Consider the following 26,388-nt stretch of genomic DNA (forward strand, 5'->3'; position numbering starts at 1 on the left):
CCAGGCTGTCTGGTCAGCTGTGAGGATTTCATCCCCTGTGGGTGGTTTTGTTTGTTAATTTAGTGTGTACATATGTGTAATCAGGGGATAATTAACTTTTGGGAGTCAGTTCCCTCCTTTCACCATGTGAGTCCTGGAGATCAAACTCATGTCATCAGGCTTGGCAGCAGGTGCCTTTACCTGCTGGCTCTATAGTGGGGTTTTTCTGGAAGGCACATTGTAGCAGTGAGCAAACAACAGGGCAGGTGCTAAGCATGGTTTATGCGTCATCCCAGTGCTGGAGGCTTGGGCCCATAGACCATTGACTTTCCTGGGTGGAGACCTGCCTTGAAGAACTCGGGATCACTGTCTGTCAACTGCCTGTGCACTCAATTGATAACACAACCCTTCTCTCAACAACAGGGGATGGTGCTGTACCAGGACGTGTAGAGGGACTTTTCTTGGCAAGCAGACTTTTGGAGCTCTTCCCACTGTAAGAACTGGCTGAGGTTCTGTTGACTGTCCTTGACCCCCTGAGGATGACTCTGGTGTTCTTTAGGGGTATGTGATCCTCACTGTGTATCCTCAGGGATTGCTCTACCATCTCCTGTGGTTATTTCCCTGTTCTCTCTCTGTGTGTTTTTTAAGCTGGAATCTCTCCTAGAAGAGCGATAACTAGCTACAGGGGCTAACAGAGTTACAGAGTTAGTGACGTCTGGTGTGTTATTTATAGGGGTCTTCCTGCTTCTCACTGAGAGGTGACCAGAGCAGCTAGCTTGCTGTGGGCACTCCCTTCTCTGTGACAGTCATGGATGATACTGTTTCTGGGGCATGTGGAGAATTCAGTCTGGCTGAAGTACCAGTTAGTAAGCATGTCAGGTCACAGTGAACTGAGCTATAGCATGTCAGGGTAGGCGACCTTTGCAGTCCATGGCTTGACTTTACACTAAAGATATAGCCGGGGCCTGGCTGCCATTTCTCTGGCTCTGTGGCTGCTAGCAGCTATCAGACCAGTGCCAGAGCTGTGAGATTCCATTTTCTGATATGGAGCCGGCCCTGCCTGCCATTAACACACTTTAGCAATATAAAACTGAATGTCAAGGCCTTTGCTGGCTTGTGTGATTCTGGATGACACAGGAGAAACTGCCTGTGCTTGAAGGGCAAGCTGAGGGCCACAGCGTGCAGCTAAGCCTGCAGGTAGCCATAGAACTTCCTCCATGTCTACCCAGAGGACAGTGTTCCGTGCTCATGGAGGGTTTGCAGTAGATGAGACCTCTGGTGTCTTGGGACAAGGTCAAGGGAATCCCTGGGTCCTACAGAGCAGCTCGCATATGGCCTCCAGCACTGGGGACTCAAGGCGATTGTCAGGATTGGATTTAACTACTGTGCAAGTGCGGGCCTGATGTTTGCCAGCTCAGAACAGCTTGTATTTGTGATCTAGTTCAGAGTATCAGACATCTGCTCCATGTCTCCAGCTCAGGGTCTCTTAGGACTGCATCAAGCTGCCCCAAGGAATGCAGCCCTCTCATGGCGCCAGAGATCTGGGAACCCCTCTTCAAGTTCACCCCTTGTCTACCTGACTCTTAGCCACCTGGAACTCATTTTGGGACCATGGGGATGTCCTCACAAGATAGCAGTTGAGTTCTCCACATTAAGTGACAAGAGCCAGACAAAGTGTGTGTGTGTGTGTGTGTGTGTGTGTGCGCGCGTGCGCGCACGTGTAAGGATGGAAGGCAGGGGAAGTCAGCTGCCTACAGGAACTAGAGTCTCTTGTCTTCTCTGAACACTGTCTTACCTATCATGGCTGGCCACGTGATCACACTCCCAGTGTGGTAAGGGCCCTTACAGTCTATGATGATCCCAGAAAGCTTTTGGGGGGCTGATAGTAGGGGTCCTGTCTAATGCCCTGGGTCGGTGGGTGGCTGAGCCAGTAAGGCAGAGATGTGTGATTCCCGACTCCTTGGGAACAGCAGGGAGGAGCTGGGGCCAGGAGATAGCACAGCCATGCTGAGATTGGCTGCTCTTCAGCAGCAATACCAGGCCTCAACCTCCTGAACCCCAGCAGCCTTACTGGTGTGGATGTTACACTTATGCCATCTGGGTGAGTCCATGGGAGGACTCTGTGCTGGCCCTTGAGGTGAGAGGGAACTGCTGAGATAGACAAGCCCAGAAATCACTGGGCCAGGAAGGCAGAGCAACAGGCCAGGATCCTTCTCTGCCTCCATCCTGGCTTCCTCCTCACCCTGACCACACTGGGGCTCTTGGGCTGGAGGCTCCTCTGCTGTCACCCCATCCCCAAGAGGTTTCACTGCCCACCTGGCATCAGGCTTGACTTACCTTCTGCGGGGTTTCCCTGGCAGCACCCCGCCCCTCCTCTTTCACTTCTGGTTTGTAGAAGTCTGCCCTTGACTCTTCTAGGCTCTGAGTACCTAACACATGCTTGCCTATGGTGCAAATAGCGGTAGCTCAGGAATCTGGGTCCCGCCTGGCCTGCCCCTGTGTTTTTCTCAGCCTCCCAACAGGTGTGTCAAGAGGTCCCTGCAGGATGTCCTCAGGAGTCCCGATGACAAGAGGACACAGTGATTCAACTCACAGCCGTGGCTGGGTTTTGAGTATTAAGACTTCTGCTTCCCAGCTGGAGACAGCCCTAATGTCCCTGAATAATTTATCTAAGCCCCATCACCCTGAAGGTGGGCAGAATCCGAATAGCAGGCTTTTCCCTGTTCCAGTGGCTTTAAAGGTTTTCTTCCTATTGAATCTTAACACAATAGTGTTGCTCTCACTAGGGTGTTCCTTTTCTGGTTTCCATTCCTTCTGAAGCATTCCAAACCGAAGGTCTCAGCCCGTCCCTGTCCTTTTTCAGCATTTGCCACTAACAGTAACCAGAAGCACGTGAATTTTTGTGCCAGAAAGCGAGGTGTCCTTAAAGCTGCAGAGCCTGCCTGCACCCCCACCTCCTTGAGGATCCGTCACTAACAGACTTTACCTTGCTGCTCCTGCCCCTGTCAGCCTTTAGGTACTGCCGGCTCCAGGCTAGTGGAGGTATTTTGTGGGTCCCCTGCTGTCTTTCTGTCTCACTCACCACAGGATCAGGGAGGGTTTGCTTTTAACTTTGCAGCTACTCTCAATACAGTTGCCACCACAGTGTGCTCTGCTTCTCCCCTCCCCCCTCCCTTCTGCTCCTTCCCTCCTTTTCTCCTCTCCTCTCTTCTGCTTATCCCTCCCCTACTTCTTCCCTCCCCTCCCCTCCTCTTTCTTTTTAGTTCTCCTTTTCTTTACCTAAATTGATTTATTTTATTTTTTTATCCAAGTTGGTGTATTGCCTGTATATATGCATGTGAAACGTGTGCCTGCCTGGCACCCACAGAGACCAGAAGAGGGCATTACATCTCCTGAAATTGGAGTTCAGATGGTCGGGAGCCACCGTGTGGGTGCTGGGACCAAATCCTGTTTTCCTCTAGAAGAATGGCTAGTGATCTTAACCACTGAGCCATCTCTCCAGTCCCTCTTTACCCTCCTTGCATAGGGTCTTGTGTGGCCTTGAGCTTGTTTTGCAGCTAGAAACCATTCTGAACTCCAATCTCACCCTTCTGAGTGCTGCGATGCCAGGCGTGAGCCATCATGCTATATGGTTCTATGGTTACAGGTTACATGATTAGCAGGTTATATGGGTTTTACTTGATGTATTCAGGGCTCTCCATGCATCAATTTGGGGGATCCATGAGTATTTCAAAGACATTTTGCTAAAGACATCACACATATTGGTTTCTGGACACAGAAAAAATAGAGCTGGGACCTTTCTTCCAGAATGCAGGCTGCTAGAAGAGAAAAGTTATCAGTTCTATTCGAGGGCTGTGGACACTGCATACTTGCTATACTACTGGCCTGCCAGGGAAGATGGGCCCACTGGTATAAGAGTGGCATGACTGTTATGGGGTTGGATCTGAGGCTGGCTCCACTGGAGGGAATTCATGTACTTTAAACTTGGTCAAGAGCAATGGCTGGGAGGGCAGAGGCCCTGGTGGGAAGCTGCTTTACTTAGCTATGGATATGCTGTGCACCTCAGATTTTCTTCTAAACCAAGTGTGGTGGTGTGCACCTTTAGTCCCAGCACTCAGGGAGGCAAAGGCAGGCAGATCTCTGTGAGTTCAATGCCAGCCTAGTCTACAAAGCGAGTCCAGGACTCTGTGTAACCAAACTCTGTCTTGAAAACAACAACAAAAATCTTCTAAATATTTATGATTATTCCCATAAGACAGTGCAGCTCACATCTTTGGCCAGAGGAGTTTCTTTTGCAGTGGGCATCATAATAGGCCAAAGTTCTGAGAATAAGAGATTGTTGTGTGTTCATCTTTAAATGGAACCTCTATGTCTTCCACTCCAAGCTACAGGAACCTTATTTAAAATGAAAAGAAAGACCAGAAGATTCAGAGCATGGGGGAAGAGTGCTGTGAAATTCTGTCCCCAGACAGGAACTCAGAGCAGCGGTGGCCACCGGCACACGACTGGGCCCATCAACATTCTATGATGGATGTGGGAGAGGCATATGAAGTCTTACCCTCTCTAAGGAGCTACTGATGTTTAATGTGCCTGGAGGAGAAGGAAATGTTTTCTTCAGTGGTGTAGTCACGGGTAAGTTGCTCAAAACCCTTCACCCACGTTCATGTAAGCACCGCTAATTAAATTCATTGATCCATCCCCACTACCGAAAAGGCATGAAAGTAGAGGGGATTGTTTGCTAAAAGAAAGTGCTCACCTGGAGTGGGAGAGTAGTGCAAGAGAGGTCATGTAGGTGAATGGGGTCAACGTGCCCTATATTCGTGAATATGTCACAAGGCCCATTATTATGTAAGCATGTGAATAAGAAGTGAGCTCCACTCGGCATTAACGAAACAGAGCAGGCTGGGCATGGCAGCTCACACATTTAATCCCCGCATTTGAGAGCTGAGGCAGATAGATCTTTAAGTTGAGGATAGCCTGGTCTATATCGTGAGTTCCAGGCCAGTCAGGCCTACAGAGTGAGGCATCCTCCTCCTATTTCAAAGGAAAACCAAAAACTAAAAACCATGTCTTGAAGTCTTTCTTGCTTTCTAATGTGAGCCAACGGAGTAAAGTAAGAAAAGAACAACCTGAGTGGTAAAATAATGTTTTATTCCATGGATGACAAACGCTACCATGCCACACCCCCGCGGCCCTCCGACCCATTCCTGCAGCCAGAGCTGGCTCCCTTTTTAGATTTCCTGGGCTTTGCCATCAGCCAAGCCTGCTGAAGTAGTGAAATCCCGGTCTGCCTGTCAGCATGAGGTCCCTTCTCACCGGTGGCAATGCATCACCTATGGAGAGCCCCAGGATGCAACTCTTCCAATAGACCTAACAAGGACCAACGCTTGAAGCTCATGTGGATGGAACCAAAGCCCCCAAACATTAAAAAAAAAAAAAAAAAAAAGAAAGAAAAAGAAAAAAGAAAAAAACCGACATGGACACATCTTTGAGGACACGGTTTCAGGACACCCCAGCAGGAGTGGAAACTGGGGCAATCATTACTGACATACAGGTTGTCAACAAACCTGAAAGGAAATGATGGCGATTGATATATTTCAAAGCAGCACTGATTTGGAGAGGCCAGATCAGCCAGAGAGGTGTCTGCATGCAAACTCAACACAAAGTTAGCGCCGCGAAGGGGGAGGGGACCGCACAAATGCCAGACACACTTTTCTTGCTTTATATACAATGAAATGAAATATATATATATATGTATATATATAGGTGACAGTGGTCATACATCTGGTCAGTGTGTATCTCACAAGGCTGACGAGGTGGGATGAAGCTCATCAGCCTCACTGTCAGAGCAGGAAGGGAGAGTGGCAGCCATGACAGGGCGTGCTCCCACATGGCCTGCGGGGTGCTCACGATGTGGGCTTACTCAGCAGACCTAGGAATGGAGCCAAACGTCACTTGGAAAGACTGGACAACTGACTGAGGAGGGAGAGTAGTAGTTTAAGGACACATGTGACGGGCAATGGAGCACAGGCAAGTCCTAGCGCCACTGGGGTGGGGAAGGGGCAGAAGGTTTTACTGATGGGCTTCAGTGCAGGCTGCTGGGTGCTCTGTGACCTTGGTGTCTGCAGTACCTCCACCAAGTTTAACAGAGACAGCAGCCATTCCAGAATGATCTCTTTATCCAAACAGGCAAACAAGTGCAACATGGAAAGCAAAGCAACAACAGGAGACAGAAAGAAAGAAAATTCAGAGTGAGACAGTACAGGGGCAGAGACAGTGGGGTGTCCAGTTAAAATCATAGAAAAATACAAAGGAATTCTACAAGGTTAACCATGGGCAGAGCTAGAGTCTTACTTTGTACATAAAAGACCTGCTTTCTGGGTGCAGGTAGGAACAGTGGGGGCTTTTCTAACCACAGAGAGGGGTCAGGCAGGCATGTATGAACACCGCCGAGACAACCATGCTGTCCTCTTCCCACGGCACAGCTCTGTCAGACACGAGGCCCGACGAGACTCACGGCTGAGAACAAATGCAGTGCACAAATGCAGATGGCGGACCTCAATGTTACAGAGAGGAAGCTTGAACTTAAGGGCCGGTTTTCATGGACTCAAAGTGTGTCCTCACTGTCATCTGTCCTTCACTTTGTCCCCTTGGGGGAGGGGCTCGGGATGTGCCAGTCATTGGGGGCCAGGAGTAGGCGATGGTGCTGAGGTGGGGTTGTTCCGGACTGTGTGGTGACTCATTTCCGCCTGGAGCTTGCTGCCCCCACTGAGTGGCCTTCAGTATTGAGACACATGCTATGGAACGCCGACACCAGTGCTGGTGGGGATTCCTCAGTTGCATATTGTTGTAGAAAAAGCCATGTCTGTGCTTAGGTCTCGAGCGTGGTTAGTCCTCTTCCTCGTCCTCTTTTGCTGTGGCTGTTGGTAGCTTGTCCTGGATCCTGAAACACTCCACAAAGAAGCCGATGATGGACCTGTACAGGTGCTGCTTGAGCGCCACGCTGTGGAAGTAGTGACTTTCATCTGGGTATATCTGTGAGGGAAGAGGAGTGAGGTTTCTCATCCGTAGTCACCCCCCCAAAGAGACTGCTGGAGGCACAGAGGATATGCAGTGTAGCAAAAGCCAGGCTCCGCACGCTGAACGCTAGCTACAGGATGACGCTCCTAGCCCCTGGGGCCCCAGCAACAGCGCCCTTCCCTGTGGGGAGCTTTTTTCCCATACCAGGCAAAGGGCTCTTGCAGTTCTAGCAGGTCATGAAAACTGACCCGTTTCCCAGCACCTCCCTCCTCAGCAGCTCTCTTCCCCTCACCAAGGGCAGTGCATGCAGTATGTTCAGGAGCTACAGGGTCACAGGCCAAGAATCACAGAGAGAGAGAGACAGACAGACAGACAGACACAGAGTGAGACAGACACACACACACACAGACAGAGAGACAGAGAGAAACACAGACACACACAGAGAAACAGACTTCTGACTGAGTGTTTTTCTGAGGTCCAGGTTACCTCCTGTCTGGACCCTCACATGCTGGCTTGATGTACACTCACCTGGCTGGATCCTGGGTCCAGGAGATGTGAGAAGGAAAATTGAATACAGTGTGGTATATATATCTATATAGTGTGTGTGTGTATGTGTGTGAGAACTGAATACTACAATACCTGAAGACAAGGTTTGCAACAAGGTGAGGGCTGATACACATAAGCGTGCGGGGGGGGGGGGGGGGGGGGGGGGGCGGGGGGGGTGTAGGAGGGGGGGGGGGGGGGGGGGGGGAGGACATGTTGGCTCTTTTATATAGGGCCAGTGCAATGACATAATCTGTCCTCTAGAGGCGCTATGTCAAGCCTTCATGCTTGTAGCACCAGTATGACTTGGAATCTTGCTCTTTCTAGATCTAAACCCAACCTCATTCTGAACCCTTTAGTCTTCTCATGCCTTTGAGGGTAACTATTTTTTTAATGATGTTATTATCCTGGAATATGTATGTTCAACTCACAAGATGTACAGAAGGCAATAAGGTAGCATCCCTCCTCTCTTGCTTTGGCCCCTGTCCCTGTGCTGTCCCCTGGAACTTGTCATGAATCTTGAGTGCCTGTGAGGGCATCTGCTGTGTTGGTATGCATGGCTCCAGGTGAGTCCCTTTCCTATGCACAGGGGCAATGGTGTGTGTAGAGTATTCTGAACAAATCCTGAGTATATAGCACCCTGAAATGTAATATAAACAAGGCCTCCACACCACTCAACAGCTTTCAGGCCGCAGCCCCTTCCTGACTCAACCCACATACATGGCTGCCACAGACCACTGGGTGCTGAATGCAGAGGCAGACAGTGGTCAAAACCAGACAGACACTCTCTGATGGAGACAGGGGACCCTGTTTGCCTCTGAATTTTAAAAGACAATGAGGTTACAGTTGTTTTATTTTACCAGACAACTATAAGAGGGCAAGAAGGAAATGAAAGAAGTCTCCAGCATCATCACTGTGCATTGCCCGGAGGAGGCTGGGTATCAGTGAAGACTGTCACGGGTTTGATTTTTGGGATGGGCAGATCTAGCGAAGCCACAGTGGGAGGGGTGCTTGGGCAGCCTAAAGGGGCTACCCGTGCTTTGACACCAACCCTCCCCACACCTACAGCACACTGCCAGGGGAGTACATGTGCTAGCTTGGCCTTCCTCACTGCTTAGAAGAGGAAGGTGGGGCGGGGTGGGATGGAATGAATGGTGGTGGCTTGGATATAGAGCTGAGCTATTATCACATGATCTGATGTGGACCCCACTCAGTCCTTCCCCCATGACAGGGGCCATCTTGCTTTAAGTATCATACCTAGCAGGTAGCATTCCATACCTGTAAGCTGTAATTGGCCTTTCCCTTGATCAGGTGTGTGATGAGATCAGCTGTGTGCTGGAAATGGATTTTTTCTATAGAAGAAAACAGAAAAAAAATGTTTGCCAAAACTCATATCACTAGCTAGGGGACCTTCAGCGCCAAGGGTCCTGTGTGTGTGTTGCGGGGGGGGGGGGGGTGGTGGTGTCCTCACCATCAGCGGTGGCATGGATGATCAGGAACTGCTGGTCCTCCAGCGCTGACACTCGGTTTGACAACTTGGCCATCTGCATGTGTGGGGAAAGGGGACAGGGTCAGCTGTGGGAAAGGGTCAGGGAGCAGGTGGGGAGTGGGAAGTGCAGGGAAATGCCTGGTCCCCCAGAGAGCTGGGGTGCCTGTGTCATGGGAAAACAGCAACTCCCTTAGGAGAGAGGGGGAAAGGAGAGACAAAACAAAGGGGGTTCTCCAAGCATAGATGGCCTTATAGGGCCATCATGTCATCCTGAACTGGCTTGTCCCTCTCTGTTCATGCAGAGGTCTGCCTGACCACAGGACTCTGGCCTTCTGCCTGTGCATAGCTGATGATGTAGTAAGAAATACAGTGCACAGTCCATCTCCCTCCCAAGGGGAACAGGCTTTGATGTGGGGGAGCAGAAGCCCCAACAGCCAGCAGCTCCCTAGGCTTTCTCATCTCTCTCCCTCACCCACCAAAACCAATCAGGAGAACAGATAAGTTGACAGCGGCCATATTAATCCATATCAGTGTGGTGAGAGAGAGGATCTCAAAGTTTTGATGGTGGAGAGAACCTGCCCTTGGAGTGACTGAGGGTGGGGTTGGGAGGAAGGGCCTGATGAAGGGCAAGAGTAGATTGACCAGTTTCACTTGGTTCCTTTCCTGCCTTGCCAAGTAGCAGCTATGCCAAACGTACCTCGTATGGTCTGTTGTCGAGCCCATGGAGGCCAAGGTACCGCTCGGAAAATGCAGAGGCTGGACAGAGGCAAAGGGAAGGAGGTCATCTCTGGTCCTCAAGGGCTGCAATGAGCCCGGATGGAAAGGATGAGGCTGCAGTGTGGGGCCTTTTCCCTGCCACTTGCATGGTAAATGTTAGGCTTTTTGTTTGTTTGTTTGTTTTGTTTTGAGACAAGGTTGAGTTTTGGCAGGTCTGGAAACTGGATGTGTAGGTCAGGATGGCTCATACTCACAGAAATCCACCTGCCTCTGCCTCTCAAGTACTGGGCTTAAATGCACAAATGTTCTGGGCTTAAATTTTGGGTTTTAAAACTTCTGGGTCATGGCATAAGAGTAAAACTGTGTGTGTGTGTGTTGCTTAAATTCGTCATTTCTGGTGGGTTTCTCTAAGTCAGCTTAGACCCTGGCTCTGCATAAGACCTGATGTGTGCCAGGTCACAGAAGAGGAGGCAGTTCTCTCACAGCATTGTTCTTCTAGGACAGCCAGGGAAGAAGGGCTCACTTCAGTGTCATTGGGTGTCTATGCGATCTTTCTTGAGTTAGGAGGGCAACGAAAGGGACTTTCCAGCTGTGGTTCATTAAGACCCAGGTGGGCTGAGAGCTCAGTAGGGACAGTGCCTGCCTAGCATGCATGAAGCCCTGAGCCCTACACTTAACAGTGAAACAAAGGTGTGTGTGAGAAGGTATGGTCAAATTCATGCATATTTGAATTGAGCAAATTGGGACTAGCATGATCAAGGAATTCAGAATGTCTCACTGAGTTTGAACAATTCAACACACAATGCAAAAAAAAAAACAAAAACAAAACAAAACAAAAGAAAACAAAAACCTTGTGGAAAGGTTATCAGGAGTTGAAGCAGGAGCATTAATTTTGCTTTTGCCTTTTTCAGACAGGGTTTCTCTGTGTAGTCCCTGATATCCTGTAGACCAGGGCAGTTTCAAACTCAGAAAACTGCCTGCCTCTACCTCCCAAACACTGGGATTAAAGGCGTGTCCCATCACTGCTCAGCTATCGGGAGTATTCATTCTTATGGAAAGGTCAATGAAGTTTGGTTAAAGCTTCGAGCCCCTGGGTCATGAGCCTCAAAGGCTGCTAGACTGCCTGGGCAGATGACTCTATCTCATCAGGTCTGTCTGGACCCCACAACAGGTCATCCTGACAACCTGTCTCCCAGCTCTGGTCCTGCTCATGGAAGCTTCACTCTGCACAGAGCAGTGCTGGCCAGGTGCTATCTGTGGGACTCGAAGGAGGCAGGCAGAAGGAGCCCAGTTATTTGGGCCCCCACAGGATTCTCTCCCAAGAGCAGCGATAGCCTCACCATCACCTCCACCATGCCCCCTCCCTTCCTTGCACTTCCTTCCCCTCTGCACTTGCCCAGCACACACACTCCTGCAGCAGGAGAAAGATGCCCAGGTATTGCTACCTGCCTCCTCCCATCTCTGGGGACAGGCTTTTCTGACATGCTGTGAGCTGGCCTTGGATGTTGGAAAGTGATTGTTGCCTGTTGGAACACTGACCACCTTCACTCCAAACAATGACTAGAGACCTCCCTCCTGCCTTAGGGGGTCAGTATGCACTGGGGGTGCTTGCTGTTGGGCACAGAGGTGCTGATGGAAAAGGTGGGGCCACGCTGCAAGCTCAGCCCTGGATCTCATGGAGGCTGTTACCATAGAGTTTGAAATCTGTTATTGGAGAGAGCGCCGAGCCACAGGTGAAAGTCTGGCCTTGATTGTCTCCCTTGGCTGGGAGGATGTAAGTGCTCAGGTAACCACCATAATCCTAGGAGACATAAGAGGGAAAGAAAAGAGGCAGGTCGGGGGCAGTCACCACCCACAACTCAGAAGGAAACTGGCCTGGGCCCAAGAAGGCCAGCCCCTAATCTGTGTGTTCATGTAGTTTTTCAAAAATCTGAATTTCTAAACATCTTTGCTGGGCAATAAATGAGACATTAAACAACCAGCTTCCTGGCTCCATGCTGTGAGACACAGTCTTCCCCTCTTCAGGACCCAGTGCCCAGGGATCTGGGTTAAGTGTGCTAATGACCTAGAGATACAACCTCTCTCTGCCTAGAATGACGACAGAGGAAGGCTAGGGTCCAGCATTCTAGTCCAGCTGAATGCTTTCCACTTCCTCATCTACAGCCAGTGCCTGTCTCTGTGTGATCTGATGAAAACTGAGACAGAGCCTGGTGATGAGGTGGAGAACAGGCCTGCCAGCCAGGGCTTCCTGTGTGTTCTGCAGGCAGGGTGAGCCCATAGCGCCCATGTGACCTGACCACTGGAACCCCCAGCACGGGTCTGCTAGCTGAAGCTGTACCCCATCCAAGTATTACAGCTTGCTAAGAGTCAAAGGGAATGAATGTGACACTCCTGAGCACAATGGGCTGAGAGAACCAGGTAACAGCGGAGGCTGCAGAAGGCTTATGTGAGTATGCTGGTGTATGAATGATCGTGCTGGGGGAGGAGGGGTGAACATTTGTGAGCATCTGTGTATACGTGACCCTATTAGCGAAGAAACATAAGAGCATGCGTGCTTACATGTATGGGCATGCAGCTGAAAATACAGTTGTATGTTTGCCTATGAATGTATATTGTGATCCCGTGTACTTATGTGAACATGTGAGCACATACGTGTATGTGTGAATGCATGTGTATGAGTGCGTAAATGTCAAGCATGTACGTGTGAGAGTGCATGTAAGAATCTATAGCTATATGAGTGAATAAGTGTCTGTACGTGTACAAACCTAGGTGTGACTGTGGCGACAGGGGGTGTGGAGAACCTCACAACTGTTGAAGCCTGGGTAACATCCACATCATGCCAAGCTCCTCCTTGGCTTGATAGTATGTCTATTGTTATATTATATTGTACTGTGGTAGTGTGGTTTGTTTGTTTGTTTGAGACAGGGTTTTTCTGTGTAGCTTTGGCTGTCCTGGAACTCTCTGTAGAGCAGGCTGGCCTCGAACTCACAGAGATCCACCTGCCTCTGCCTTCCTGAGTGCTGGGATTACAGGTGTGCGCCACTGCTGCTCGGCAGTCTTTCAGTTTTCTCTTCTTCCTTCCTTCCTTCCTTCCTTCCCTCCCTCCCTCCCTCCGTCCCTTCCTCCCTCCCTCCCTCCCTCCCTCCTTCCTTCCTTTCCTCCTTCCTTCCTTCCTTCTTTGTCATACTCCTGATACTTCTGCAGACAGGACCTTACTATTTAGCACCAGCTGGCCTTGAATTCTCATTCTTCCTCTGTAAGAGTCCTAAGTGCTGGGGTTATAGGTGTGCACCACTATACCCAACACATCATTTTCTAGGCAGCAGTATTTTTTGTTAGCAGACTAAGCATGTTCCTTTAAGTCATTCTGTTTTTTCTGTTTGTTTGTTTTTCCCCAAACATTTTTTTCATTGTTTTTTTTCTAGTGGGGCTTCAGGATTTAAATGAGAGGCCAGTAACACTGCACAGTGGCCTGCAGTCTCCGGCCAGAACTCACGGGATGCAGCTTACAGATGTCCCCTTGTGTGTGTGAAGCCCTACTGCACAGGGCTCTCTGGCCCTGAGCTCCTCATTGTGTGTGTGTGGGGGGGAGACACACAGAGCCGTGTTGCACCCAGACTCATACAGCCCATGAAGAAACAAGAGGAGAAGCCACAGAACGCAAAAGTTCTGAAAGAATTGGTGGCCCCTGGGACCAAACAGTGTAATAACACTAATAAAGAGTTGATGCAGTGGTGGGGCCCCTGGGAGAGACGGAAGTGGCAGCCCAAGGTGGAGCCTCTGTTTAAGACATGTTTAAACAAAGGAAAACAAAACCCAAACAGCCGAGTGTGTGGCCCCAGTCAACAGGACGGGGGAAGATGGATCCAGCAAACAGCATAGGCTGCTGCGTGCCTGACTCAGGCAATGAGGGGATGATTGGCACCTGAAGCTGCATGCTCCCTCTCCAGATGACACACCAGGCTGCCTGTGGAGCCCAGTGGACCACACTCTGATAAAGCCCACTGGCAACCAGGTGACCCTGGGCCTGCTGTGGCCAGAGAAAGTGGCATAGTCCCAGTGGGCTGGGTTGTCTGAGGCAAAGAAAGAAGGCCAGGTTAGCTCGCCTTCTAGATGGACATTGGCGTGTGTTTGGGGAGAGTGAAGCTCATTGGACACACAGGCTCTGGCCCCCTCCCTTCTGCCACCATAGTGCTGGGAAAGTCAGCTATGTGAGGGTTAAGGGGTGTGCTGAGTTTTGACACCCCACTACCCCAGTTAGGTTTATCAGTGATCTAGCTAGCTCTTCACGGGCAGGAGGGGCTATCTCCAGGTTCTGGTGTGTCTCTGAGCCAAGAAGAGAGACCGCTGGTGCCTCTCTGTGGCCTCACCTCTGCAGGTGTGCAGGTGGATTAAAGTTGAGATGAAATGACTCTACGGGCTCATGTTTTGAATGTGAGTCCCCAGCTAGTGGCACTGTTCTGGGTGACCACAGAACCTTTTGGACATGGGCCTAGGTGGCAGGCATTGGCAGAGGCAACCTTTTTAAATAAGAAAGGATCCTGAGGTCCTAGCACAGTTGTTAGGGTGCAAGGTCACAGCCAACCCTCCCTCTGGTCTCAGCCTGATGCTTTTTCTGCTTCCTGGCCAATTATCCCCAGAGATGTAATGCAAACTCCCACTACCATGGATGCTGTGCCTTCCCCACCATGAAGCTAGGAGCCAAAAAAAAAAAAAAAAAAGCCTCTCTCCCTCAAGTTGCTCTTTGTTAGGGATTTGGTGAGAGCCATGAACAAGGTAACTCAGTACTAGTGGGCTCTGCTCTGCCTGTTTCTGGGGTCTCCCACATGACACTGTCAGGTCCCCAGTGTACGCTGCTCCCTAGTCTGTGGTCTGTATCCTGGTGCTGACTGCTGGGCTCCTCAGAAGGGGCAGGGCTGGGGGAGGGCTTCCATGGAGGAAAAACATGTACAGCCATGAGCTTGCTGAGAGGAAGGGGTCTCCAGTCTAGGTTGTATGAGGCAGGAAGGGTGGCCTATGAGGCCATAAAGTGGTCCTGGGAGTCCTAACTTCCATCCTTGGGCCTCTACCACAGCCCATATGGGGCCAAGCGAGGCCACACCATAAGCTGCCAGCTAGAAACTGCTGTGGTTGAGCCATGGGGAACCTACAGTCTTCATTCCATCTGAGCAAACATGGGGATTGGTGTGGCGGTACACAGGAAAATGTCCACACCCTGGTTCTTGTTCCCTCCTTTCCTGGAGTGCCCATCACCAGGCTCTGCAAGGGAAAGACGAGGAGCTCAGTGCAGCTCTCTGATAAGGACCTGGCCTATCGTCTCTCCTTTCAGGTCATGTGACAATGGCCATCGATAAGCCCTCCCCACAATGCCTCAGTCACTAACCTCTTGCTCTTTTCTCTCCCTCCCTGAAGGCCACAGGTGATCTCAGTGGCTCACAGGAGGCCGACGGCCTTTGATGACACAGTTCCTGCCTTCCAGGGCTCAGGAGCCCGGGCAGAAGACAGCACGACTCACCTTCCCAAACACAGCCACCCGTGTCTTGTCAATGTACTGCTCCTTCAGCATGGTCCTGCAGTCAGAGGGAAGAGAGGAGGGAGAGCTCTGTGGGTCTCCCCTACAGCCGTGGTCCCTGGCCATGTTGATTAGCCACAGCATGCATGAAGAACCTCTTCAAATTAGAAAGCATCTTGGGATTCTAAGTGCAGTTGCTTATTGCTCTTATTTATTCACTTGGTGGCCACAGTATTTACATCCTAAATGCTGATGAGGCTTCTGGGGGAACTTCCAGGTGCATAGCTGAAACCTTAAAAGCAGCAGGGAGCACCAGAGGCCTCACCCTTTTGCTCCCACCCTCCCACTCTCTACCCTCTTCCTTTCTGTAACACCGTGTTGGTTTACGTGACTGTCCTTAGACAGGGGACTTCACACCCATGAGGAGGGCTCCAAGGGCATATGAGCACGTGGAGGACATTCAGAGCTAGAGAGCTTTAGGGAGTCAGCTTGATGGGCTGGCTTCAGCCACCTCCTTCCACACAGAAAGTCTGCCTGGAGGTCTGATGGTGCCAAGCCTTATAACTTACCGCTGGGCTCTTGTGTGAGCTCCTGTGTTTGAGAAGTGACATCATTGCTTTTTTTTTTTCTTCCTAGAATATGTTTGTTGTTGTCTTTGACAAATTGGTGGGTTCACTCCTTGCTTTTACGGAATGAGTGAAAACAACTCTTATCTTTGTGTCCCCAAGCTCTGAGGGAGTGGCTCCAGGGATCTTATGCTCACGGGTTGAGTCCAAAGGGCTCCTGATCTTTCTTCTGGGTTCTCCACGACAGGGAGGAGACAGTGAGTCTCTCTGTGACCGTGTTAAGCTAGATGGACTGAGGTAAGAGCTGGAGAAGACAGGGAGGAAACTAGGCAGGAGGGCAAGTGGCAAGGATAGGATCTGCTGCCTCTGTGGACCTTCCGAACCACAACACTCCTTGCCTTAAAGGCAAATACAAGTGTGTGTGTGTGTGTGTGTGTGTGTGTGTGTGTCTGTGTGTGTGTGTGTGTGTGTGAGAGAGAGAGAGAGAGAGAGAGAGAGAGAGAGAGAGAGAGACTTCTGTCAAATGCACCCTCACACACATGCCTTCTCCATTGTTGGGGTTTTGGGGATGTTTTCCTCTATGTCTTCTTATTTTGTGTGTATGAATGTTTTGCATGCATGTATGACTGTGTACCACATGAATGTAGAGGCCAGAAAAACAGCACCAGGCTCTCTGGAACTGGAGTTATAGAAAACCTGAGCTACCAGCTACCACATGGGTGCTGGGTATTGAACCCCAGGTACTCTGGAAGAGCAGTCTGTGTGCTTAACCTCAGAGCCATCTCTCCAGTCCCACATGATTTCTGTCTATAAGCTACATGAGATTTGCAGACACCCCCTTGTCTGTCTTTGGCTGGCTTATACTCCCCAGTGTGGCTTGAACCTGAGCTCTCCTCCACAAGCTCATGCGTTGAGCTTTAAGTTCTTGTTCCTTGTGTGATGGGGCTATGTGAAGAAACTATGGAGCAGTTAGGAGGTGGGTGTCAGATGGTGGAGGGGGAGCAGCAGGGGTGGGCCTCTGAAGGCTACGGCTTAGCCTTGGTTCCAGTCTCTCTGTTTCCTGGTCCACCACCGTGTGAAGGGCAGCCTCCACACACTCCTACTGCCAGGAACCCTGCCATAATGGACTGACATTTCTGAAACTGTGAGCCAAATAAACCTCTATACTCTTGAGTCAGTTCCTCCGGCATTTTGATCACAGCTACACAAAGGCAGCTAATACTCCCTGAAGAAGGTCCTTTGCGTCTTAAAAAAAAAAAAGAAAAAAACACCACTCTTTGAACGTCAGCCAAGGCTCCTCTTCTGAAGCTTTTAAGCTTCAGGTATAGGATGTTGGCTGGCTGCAGTCTCCAGCACACACGGAGGCCTCACCAGTCCTGTGCGTTTCCATCATGCCCAGGCCTATGCACACACCCATGAGGATGGCCCTCATGATGATGTCACATGGCTCCTCCTCGCACTTCCACGCCTGAGATCCTGCAGGATGGTGGGACTGTTTCCACATCACTCCCAGTGCACAGCCACATTCAAAGGCCTGGGTAGCATAAGACCTCTGCAGAGCGAGCTTGGAGGCCAGCTAGATCCTGGCACAGGTGGCTCATGCTCTTTAAAACTTTTAGGGCAATGTAAAGCATGCGCACCTGTCCCTTGGCGCTGAGCTCCTCTCCTTGGTGGCAATTGGTGGGTCTCGTTGACTTAGTGACAGGCCATGACTCAGAGGCCAGAGGGCATTTCTGACCAGCAACACATATATGCACTGGATCCTCTTCTTTGTACTGAGGTGACCCATCCTCACTCATAGTCTTTCTCTGGTCTTCCTTTCGTACTACCTGGAGATGTCCCGACACTTCCCCACAGAGGCCATAGCACAGAGAAGCCAGACAGACTGCAGCGGTCTGAATATAAAATGTCCCCTGTAGGGCCGTGTGTTCCCAGCTGGTGGCATATTTTCGGGAGGTTTTTTTAGGAGGTGGAACTTCACTGAAGGAAATGGGTGACTGGGAGATGGGCCTTCAGGTTTAGCCACACTTCCTGTCTTGTTTCCTAATCCATTAAGATCCAAGGAGTCCTAGCCAAGGTTCCTGGTACCACGAACACTGTAGTGAACCCATGTAAACCTTTCCTCCCTGAAGCTGCTTCTGGTCAGGGGCTTGTCTGCAGAGAAAAGTGATTAATACATAGACCCAGCTGAGTCTTGGCCTCTGGCCCTGTCCTTGGAGCACTTCAACATGGAAGCCATCATGCTGTGTGGAAGTCAGTAGAGAAGCCTTCAGGAGGCTTCTGCCAGCATTTTCCCGGGAGACATGCATAGAATTGCTCACAGAGTTTTGTTAGTGGAAGCACAGAATGTGTGTGTATGGGTGGCCACGGCAGCTGGCATGCCCCAGGCCCAGCCTGCCCCACCCCTGCCCAGCCAGCATGGCCTCTCACCTCACAGCCTCCATCTGGTCCTTCTCCTCCAGGAAGCCTAGCCGCCTCCGTACTTCATGCAGGAGCTTGGTTCCCTGGAAGCCACTGCCTCGGCCGTCACACTTGACCACCACTGCTCCATGGCTGCTCACCAACACTGTTTCCCAGGTCATCTCAAACCTCTCTGACACGCTCTGACTCCCTGGGGTACCATCCCTAGAAGAGATAGGTCTTCAGCATGCTGCATGGTGACTGGCAAATACCACACCTGGGAAGGTTTCTCATGGGGAGCCACGCATGTGTCTTTCCCTTTACCCGGTGTCCTATGCCTGCTCCACAGCCTTGGGTTCTGCTGTCTAGGGTGTGTGAGCCAGGGATCATTCACATACCCCTCAGAGAATCCTATGGCATGACAGTCATCTCAAGGGTGTGTGTGTGTGTGTGTGTGTGTGTGTGTGTGTGTGTGTGTGTGTAGGCAGGCCAGATGTCAACTCCTGTCTTATTCCTCAGGCACTATGTCCCTTGTTTTGTTGAGATCTCTCACTGGCGTGGAACTCCACCAAGTAGGCTAGGCTGGCCTGACCAGGGAGGCCCAGGGACACTCTTGCTTGCTTCCTTGGTGCTGGGATTATGGGGTATGTCACCATGCTCAGGTCCTTGTATTGGTGTGGCAAGCACTTTAGCTATGTCCCATGTGCTTCTCTTCCGGTGAGCATTTCCAACATGAACCTCTTCCCGTCTGCTTGGGTTTTGACAAACACTGGTCTTGCTCCCACCCCGATGCCTGTCACCCGAGGGCCCAGGATTTGGGACTCCTTCAGCAGCTCCTTGGCTTAGAACCTTTCTTTATGGTTAAGTTGCAAGAACTAACACACGGGCTGGCCCAGTGACTTCCTGCTTTGAAGGGTGAGGTACCACTCTCTCCTGGAGGTGGGCACTTGAGGCTCTCCCTGTGGGGAGGTGAGGGACATTGCACTTGGCTCTTCCCTTCTCCCCTGAGAATACCATAGTGTGGCTTCAAAAACACTTCCAGTGGAAATTTATACCATGGGAAGTGGCCAGTGCTATGGGTAGGTCTTGTCTCAGTGAAGACAAATATATGGGATGGGCTTGCAAAAGGAACTTTTATTTGCCTGCTAACCTATGCCTAGTCCTGGAAGCTTCTAGCCTTTGTACAACCTAACCTAGACCTAGAGTGTTTTTGGCCTCTGAGACTTACTGCTCAATAAGCTTGCCCTTTCTTGTACTTACTGAGCTCAGGGCTGGCTGATTTAACTCAGCTGTTCTGGCTCAAACTCCTCTCCCAGTTGATTTATTCTGGCTCTGTACCTCTGTAACTTGTTCTCTCTCTGTAACCTGTGTCTCCATTCCTGTCTGGGTAAAACTGCCTCTTCTCTCTCTGTGTCTCTGTCTCTCTCTCTGTATTTCCCCTTAAGTAGCTTCTCTTTCTCTTTTTGTGAGAGTTGGGTATATTCTATTCTGTCAACTCTTTCTCTGATTTGTTACCTTTTCTGCCACTCAATTAGACATCACTTTCAAAAACTGGTGCTGTTTTCCTACAATTTTACCTTTATTGTTTGGGGTTAAAGGCATATACCACCACACCTGAATCTAAGCTTTTATTTACCTGATACTTGCTCTATACCAGGTTGGCCTTGAACTCAGATCTGCTTGCCACTGTCTCCTGGGTTAAAGGTGTGTTTATATTCTAGATGGATCACACAGATCTGGTTAGGTCTTGCCAGAGCAGCCATGTTCTAAGTTAAAATTCCTCCACAGGAACTCTTGTGTTACTATCAGGAATCTGTTAAGGACAGGGCTATGTTCTGAGAACTGTCCTGTTGGGCCATGTTGTTGTATAAACATCAGACTCAGCTATACGAAGATGTCACTAGATGATTTGATCTTATGGGACCATGGCCCTCCATACTTATCAGGGACAGAAATGTTCTCATAGTCTCACTACAATGATAAAAACACACCACTGGTACCTGGGTGCCTCAAACTGCTCTTCTACCTCTGGGAGGTCTTCAGGAGTTACAGAAAGAACCTGTCCTTTGCTGACAAGCAAACCTATCTTAAGAACTAAACAAATAGCATCACCTATCCTATCCTCCCCTTAAGGGTTCACCATTCCCTTTTCTTGCACTGCTGGGTCCCAAGAAGGTACTGGAGAAAGAAGGAAAGAGGCGGTCATACTTACACCACCAGCAGTAATGGGTAGTGGGCCGTGTCAGTGAAGATGGCTGGCTTCAGGATCTGCATTGGCAAGTCTGAGGAGGGGTGAAACACAACCAGGTCAGGGACTTCTGGGGCAGGAGGTTGGACTAGCCTGTACCCTGGTTCTGTGTCTGCATTTCTATGGATGCCTTGTGGGAGGGAACGGTACGATGTCCACAGAGGGGGCTTCCACAGCAGTTTGCTCTGGGCCCTTGCAAAGGTCACTGGCCTTGTAGCTATCTTTGCTGTGAAGCTCAAACTTCACCTTTCACACAAAAAGTATGCTAGTCTCTTTGAGTCCCACAGGTACCTGCTGGTGGCAGAATTCCACACAGGGAGAGCAACTGAGGGCTGGGTCAGCCATATACATGGGATGGGATGGATGGGTTTATTTTTATTTTATGTGTCTGGATGTTTTGCTGGCATCTATATCTGTGCATGCCTGATGCCTGCAAAGGTCAGAAAAGGGTGTTGGATCCCATTGAACTAGAGTCACGGATGATTATGAACTGCCATGTGGGTGCTGGGAATTGAACCTCAGTCCTCTGGAAGAGCAGCCAGTGCTTTTAACGGCTGAGCCCTCTCTCCCAACCAAAGCAGATAGACATTTATGAGCAGCTGGTTCTGGGAGAGGAGGAGAATAACGGGAAGTGGCACGTTGAGGTGCAGAAGTGTGCAGAACTCTACCATGACAAGTGCCTTTGCAGGTTCATACCAGGCAGGAATGAGGATCTGCTAGATCCTCAAGGACAGGACCTAAGGGAAGGAGTTGGGATAGCTATGCTGTTCCTGTGGCTACCAAGGTCACTGGGTTTGGCCACTGGTGGCATGAGATGGAGTCCAGAGGTGGGCGGGGTGGAGTGGTGGTGAGGACCAAGCCTCAGGAAATTATCCCACACTGGCTTCTTTGTTCATCCCACCTCCAGAACAAGCCTTCCTGCCCCAGCAGGAATGTGTTTATTGAGGGTAACCACAGCCCAGGTTTCCAAAGCCCAGCAATTAAATGGGAATTAGTGGCTTTCTGGTGCAATGACTACAGATGCACCCCAGCCCTGGCAGCCTGCTCTGAAGCAGCCTTTCATTACTGACTCAGCCTGACTGTTAATGGCTTGCAAATTGGATCGGTGGCCCAGGGATTGGCAGAGAGGCAGGCATTGCAGGGTATCATGGAGATATCCACAACACATGGTGCGGCTACATCGGGGATGGACCTTGGGAGGTCCTGCCTGTCTGAGGGATGTACAGAGGGAGCCTTTCTGAGCACCACTTAATTTCCCAGAAGCCTTATCTGGCAGCAGAGATTAACAGAACAGAACAGAACAAAACAAAACAAAACAATCCAAACCCTGCAAACAGGTCTCTTGGGGAAGGGATCAATATTGTTCAGAATTTTTGCTCCAAAGGGTGGCTTCCCCGTGTCAGGCCGTGTTGGACCTAGTGGTCCCTGGTCCCCTCTCCTGCCATAGTGCTGTGAAGGCCTGAGAGAGGGCTGGATGCTAGTGATGCTCCTCTGTGGCTTTCCCAAGGGAAGGTGAGGATGTCAGTTTTCAGAATTTGGAGGGGGATGACAGAACTAGACAGCATGATGAGAAGAAAGGGGCTTTTGGAGCTGCAAAGGAGAGGACTCCTTGCAGGGAGCTGAGCCACTTTTGACACCCAGCCACAAAAGCTTGGAGCAAGGACCTGTGCAGGGCACAGAGGTGTGCCAGGGACAATATCCAGAGCATGTATGCAGCTCTTGGCCAGAACAGAGGGTCCCAGTCTCAGCCCACAGTTTTTAAAGTTCTTCTGGACTAGGTGGGCTGGAGGAAGTGGGACTCACAGCCCATCCTTTTTCCATGTGTGACTGACTCCAGAGACTTGATGGACCAACGGTGTTTTGGTGAGTGGTCTGGGGTGGACCACATGGGTTGTTGGTGAGCTGCTGGTTGCATCATGTCTCACTTGGGGTTCCGTGCGAGGGGAGTGGACACAGAGGCAGCTATGATTCCAGGGTCAGCGAGGCTGAGCTGGGAGCCACACGGGTTTGAGAGATGAGGTTTTGATAACTTCCTGGCTGCTGCTAGCTGATTCTAGCAAACAGGCTGGATCTTATAGCCTAGTGGGCAGGCAGCACTCGTGAAACTAGACAGTGCCTAGAGCGTGAAAGAAAAGAGGCAGGAGACGAGCAGTGTCAGGACACTGCTCAGGCAGTGACAGACACCCTCAGGATGCATTTCTCCAGTTGCATTTCTCCATCAGCCCGCAGCCAGCACCTGAAGGCAGAACACTGAAAAGGAAGATGGTGTGGCACAGAGGATGGAAGGTGATCTCCCACATGTGGTGACCAGAGGGAAGGTTCTGTCCTGTTCTCTTAAGGAGAGACTCATGACCTCTGCCTGGAGCCTCCAAGGTGTTCTGTTGACTGTTGAAAGGGCAGAAAAGCAGTACTTACTGTAATCTTCTATTTCAATCTTCCGGTACTCAATCCTAGGCATCTGCCGCTCGCTGATGGCCTTCTGCACATGCTCATTTACTTCCACATCAAAAATTTCTAAAAGTGGGGAAACAAGGACACGTTAGATTCTGGGACCTATGTGGGTTGAGGGTTCTCTCATGCCTCCCACACCGCTTCACACATCGGCCCCGTAGGTTGCTTGCCACTGTCCAGAGCAAGAAGATATCAGCTCATTCAAGACCACCGTTGGTGGTCAAAGACATTGTAGATCTGTTGGGTTCAGGAAAGCAATACCAGTCATCTGTGGGGAAAAATAGCCACAGTGACCAGGAAATGACAGAAGAGAAGACACCGGGTTGTTACCCTTATCTGCCACCCCTAACCCCCACCAGATTTCTTACTTAGAAGTTATCTGGTCTTTAGAGACTTGGAGTTGGTGACCATGCTCCCACCAGCAACACTTTGCAACTTGAGAGCCTGGCCTCCCTTGTGTAGGTTAAGCAGGCTTAGGGTGACTCTGTATTGTGGCTTATCTGTGTTGGTCTTCATTCTCAGGTTACAACACACAAAGACCCTGTCAGAAGTTTCTTCAGCTGGAAGGGAGGAAGCCCATTTTACTCACCTGCTGAAATGGCCATTCCATCATCTCATATGTAATAAACCTACAGGACTTCCTTTTTTTTTTTTTTTTTTTCTTTAAGGTTACATGTAGGATTGGCTTGTGGCTCAATATAAAAGGGGCCTCTGCCTTTAGCTTGCCCAGTTCCCCGGAAATATTAGAAAATATTTTAAAGCCATGTTCTATGAAGAATGTCAGGGTCTCCCATGACCCCTCTAAAACAAAGCTGCATGTTTCTCAAAGGCATCAGATGTTAACTCATGGCTTCTGTGATCTGTGGTTTTGACTTTGGGTAACACACAGCATTGTACAACCCCAGGATCTTCACTATTTGAGGAAGCAGGGATGGTGTACTCTTGGGGGGGGGGCGGAACAGGGGGGGGGTCCTGTGCCTGTGATGAGCTGATAAGTGGCCAAAAATGACTGGCAAGCTACCAGCCACACATAGCCATCTAGCTCCAGCTTTTATCTTAAGACAGTAGCCAGCCCTGGGTTTCTGCCTGAGTCTCTCCCTCTGTCCCCTGTGGGGCCTTTTGCTACCTCTCCAAGACAGTCACACATAAAACAGGACTGACAGTCACTCCAGGGGTTTCAGGAGCTCAAGGCTCTGTGAGGGGTCAGAGTTCAGGCTGCCTGAAGATTTGAGGGCTGACTGCTGATAATTCCCTGTTCCACATGTGAAGGCAACAACACAAAGAAAAGCAATGTCCAGTAAGTTGATTGTAGAGTCTTTGGTGCTTGAACGGCTAATTACATATGGAAGTTAATGTTCAATGAATTCCCAGATTCTGATCTGGTTCACTGCTATTCTCAGCTCCAAGATTACTATGAGAATCAGGACATAGACCTTAAGATGTTATCTCAAAGCTCCAGCTCATGGAGGTCCCTTAGAACCCTCCTACTGGCTGGTTTTATGGGAACTTGATGCAAGCTAGAGTCATCTGGGAATAGGGAACCTCGAGTGAGGAAATGCCTTCATGAAATCGGCCTGTAGTGCATTTTCTTGACTAATCATTCATGTGGGAGGGCCCAGCTCCTTGTGGGTGGTGCCATCCTTGGGCTGGTGGTCCTGGGTTCTATAGAAAGCAGGCTGAGCAAGTCATGAGGAACAAGCCAGTAAGCAGCACTTCTCCATGACCTCTGCTTCAGTCCCTGCCTCCAGGTTCCTGCCGCGAGTTTCCTAGATGAGCTATAAGATGAAATAAACCTTTTCCTTCCCCAAGTTGCTTTTGGTCAAGGTGTTTCAGCACAGCTCTAACTAAGACAACCTGGGAAGAACCTTCCATTGTCCCTACTCCGCCTGAATGTATGATTGACCGAGGTGTGGCATGGGGAAGGGACCTGGGGTGCGTGCTTGGAAGGTGGGAGGATGGTGCTGGCTGCAAACATGGGAGTACAGCCAGCAGAGGCCCCACAAAGATGGGTACACTGATCTCACTCAGCTTCTGCTACCTGGGCCTTATGGGAACTTCATCTGCGGAAGCGGGTCGGTGCCAGGAATGTCTAAAGCCTTTCACAACCGGCCCAACTCTCCTTATGTGTAAGCTGACCCTGATGTCACTCTGCAAACTTACTTGCTGTTCTGAAAGGAAAGGTTCAAACTAAGATCACAAGTATGTGCAGCTGCCCAGTCAGCTAGGCTTTCCCAGAGTGAACGCAGACATAGCCAAATACCCATTCCCCTATGCCCAGCCCTGGCTGTTCTGGCCTTGTGTGGGGCGTAGCAAGTTCTAATCACTCACTGACTATTCAGGCCGCCTTTGAATAGATCTCTCCTCTCTATTGAAATCCCACCTTATGCAGAAGAGCACCAAAGCAACAGACTATTAAATTTAGTTAAATATTAGATTTCTCATTTAATGATTGCCCACACAGCCGGGTTTATCAGCAGAGAACTGGTGGTCTCACGGGGGAGTTGAGTTAAGCTAGTTTATTTGTTCCCCTAATTGCATTCAAAGAGGGCAGGAGCTCAAAGGAGAACTAAGAAAAGATGGGTCCATTCCCGGAGGACTCTGCCTTTGACTTCGGGGCAGCAGGGACCTCCAGGCTGCAGCACACACGGCCACTCCTTAATTAAATGTGAGCCCCTCTAATATTTGGTGGAATTAGCTATTATCAGATCTGGACACAGTGAGCCCACAGAGACAAATGCCTGCTCAGGAAGCCACTCCCCTGGCTGTGTGGCCTGCGGGCTGTTCCCACATGGCCCTGGGGCTTGGAGCAAGCACCACTGTGCCGAGTCGCTGGAAAACTGGTGACCAAATTGCAATGGAAACCACAAGCAACTGACCTAGAGGGTAAAGGGACTGTCTGGCCCTTGGTCTGGGGTGTCTTTTCTGTAGGCCATGACCCTCCAGGCAGTGCAGAGTCAGAGATGTGTGCTCTGTGCTTTGTGGGCGTCTGATGGTCAGGCAGTCCTATTTCCCCCAACCCCCCTGCCCCTTTTCATCACTCTCCATGCATTATTCTTTCCTGTGTTTGATCTTTGTGGCAGGGGCCATCCACCAACCCTGGCGCTACATCCCTCAGCTAACTTGAGGGCAGACCCAGAAGTATAAGGACTTTTCAACTTGCTCACCTCAGTTGGACCTTTTTTTACTCTGAGCTATATGCTTTCTTGCTATGGTCAGCTTGACACAGAATGATTGTTCTTTGGGATGCACCTCCTCTCACTGATTCTCTAGCTAGATGCTGAGCATCTTGAAGACAGGATCAGCAAAGTGGTCTTATTTCTAGTCTTTGGCATTGTGCTGGGCATCATGAGGAAGGCTGCTGTGTGTATCCAATACCCAGAGGTACTGTGTTCATGGGTGGTGGTACTGTGAAGGTACTGTGGTCAGCTGCTGGTGCTCCTGAGGCCCCTGAGAGGTCTTCGTA

The 26,388-nt window shown here is 50.2% G+C and overlaps 1 protein-coding gene across 3 annotated transcripts in view; it reads right to left on the reverse strand.

Moving 5' to 3' along the window:
- Positions 1-5,115: 5,115 nt before the first annotated feature.
- Dpp6 (dipeptidyl peptidase like 6) overlaps positions 5,116-26,388 on the reverse strand; it is a 749,167-nt gene continuing 727,894 nt past the window's right edge. For all 3 annotated transcript variants that reach the window (XM_055612951.1, XM_055612949.1, XM_055612950.1), the window contains exons 18-26: positions 22,890-22,988; positions 20,439-20,508; positions 18,257-18,451; positions 15,264-15,318; positions 11,438-11,549; positions 9,729-9,787; positions 9,014-9,086; positions 8,821-8,894; positions 5,116-7,014 (exon numbers count right to left, since the gene is read on the reverse strand). In XM_055612951.1, the coding sequence (XP_055468926.1) occupies positions 6,868-7,014; positions 8,821-8,894; positions 9,014-9,086; positions 9,729-9,787; positions 11,438-11,549; positions 15,264-15,318; positions 18,257-18,451; positions 20,439-20,508; positions 22,890-22,988 (884 nt within the window). In that variant the 3' untranslated portion in view covers positions 5,116-6,867. The remainder of the gene's footprint in view (positions 7,015-8,820; positions 8,895-9,013; positions 9,087-9,728; positions 9,788-11,437; positions 11,550-15,263; positions 15,319-18,256; positions 18,452-20,438; positions 20,509-22,889; positions 22,989-26,388) is intronic.

Source organism: Psammomys obesus, unplaced genomic scaffold (genome assembly GCF_907164565.1).
Source record: "Psammomys obesus unplaced genomic scaffold, mPsaObe1.curated_primary_1811, whole genome shotgun sequence".
Classification (NCBI taxonomy): domain Eukaryota; kingdom Metazoa; phylum Chordata; class Mammalia; order Rodentia; family Muridae; genus Psammomys; species Psammomys obesus.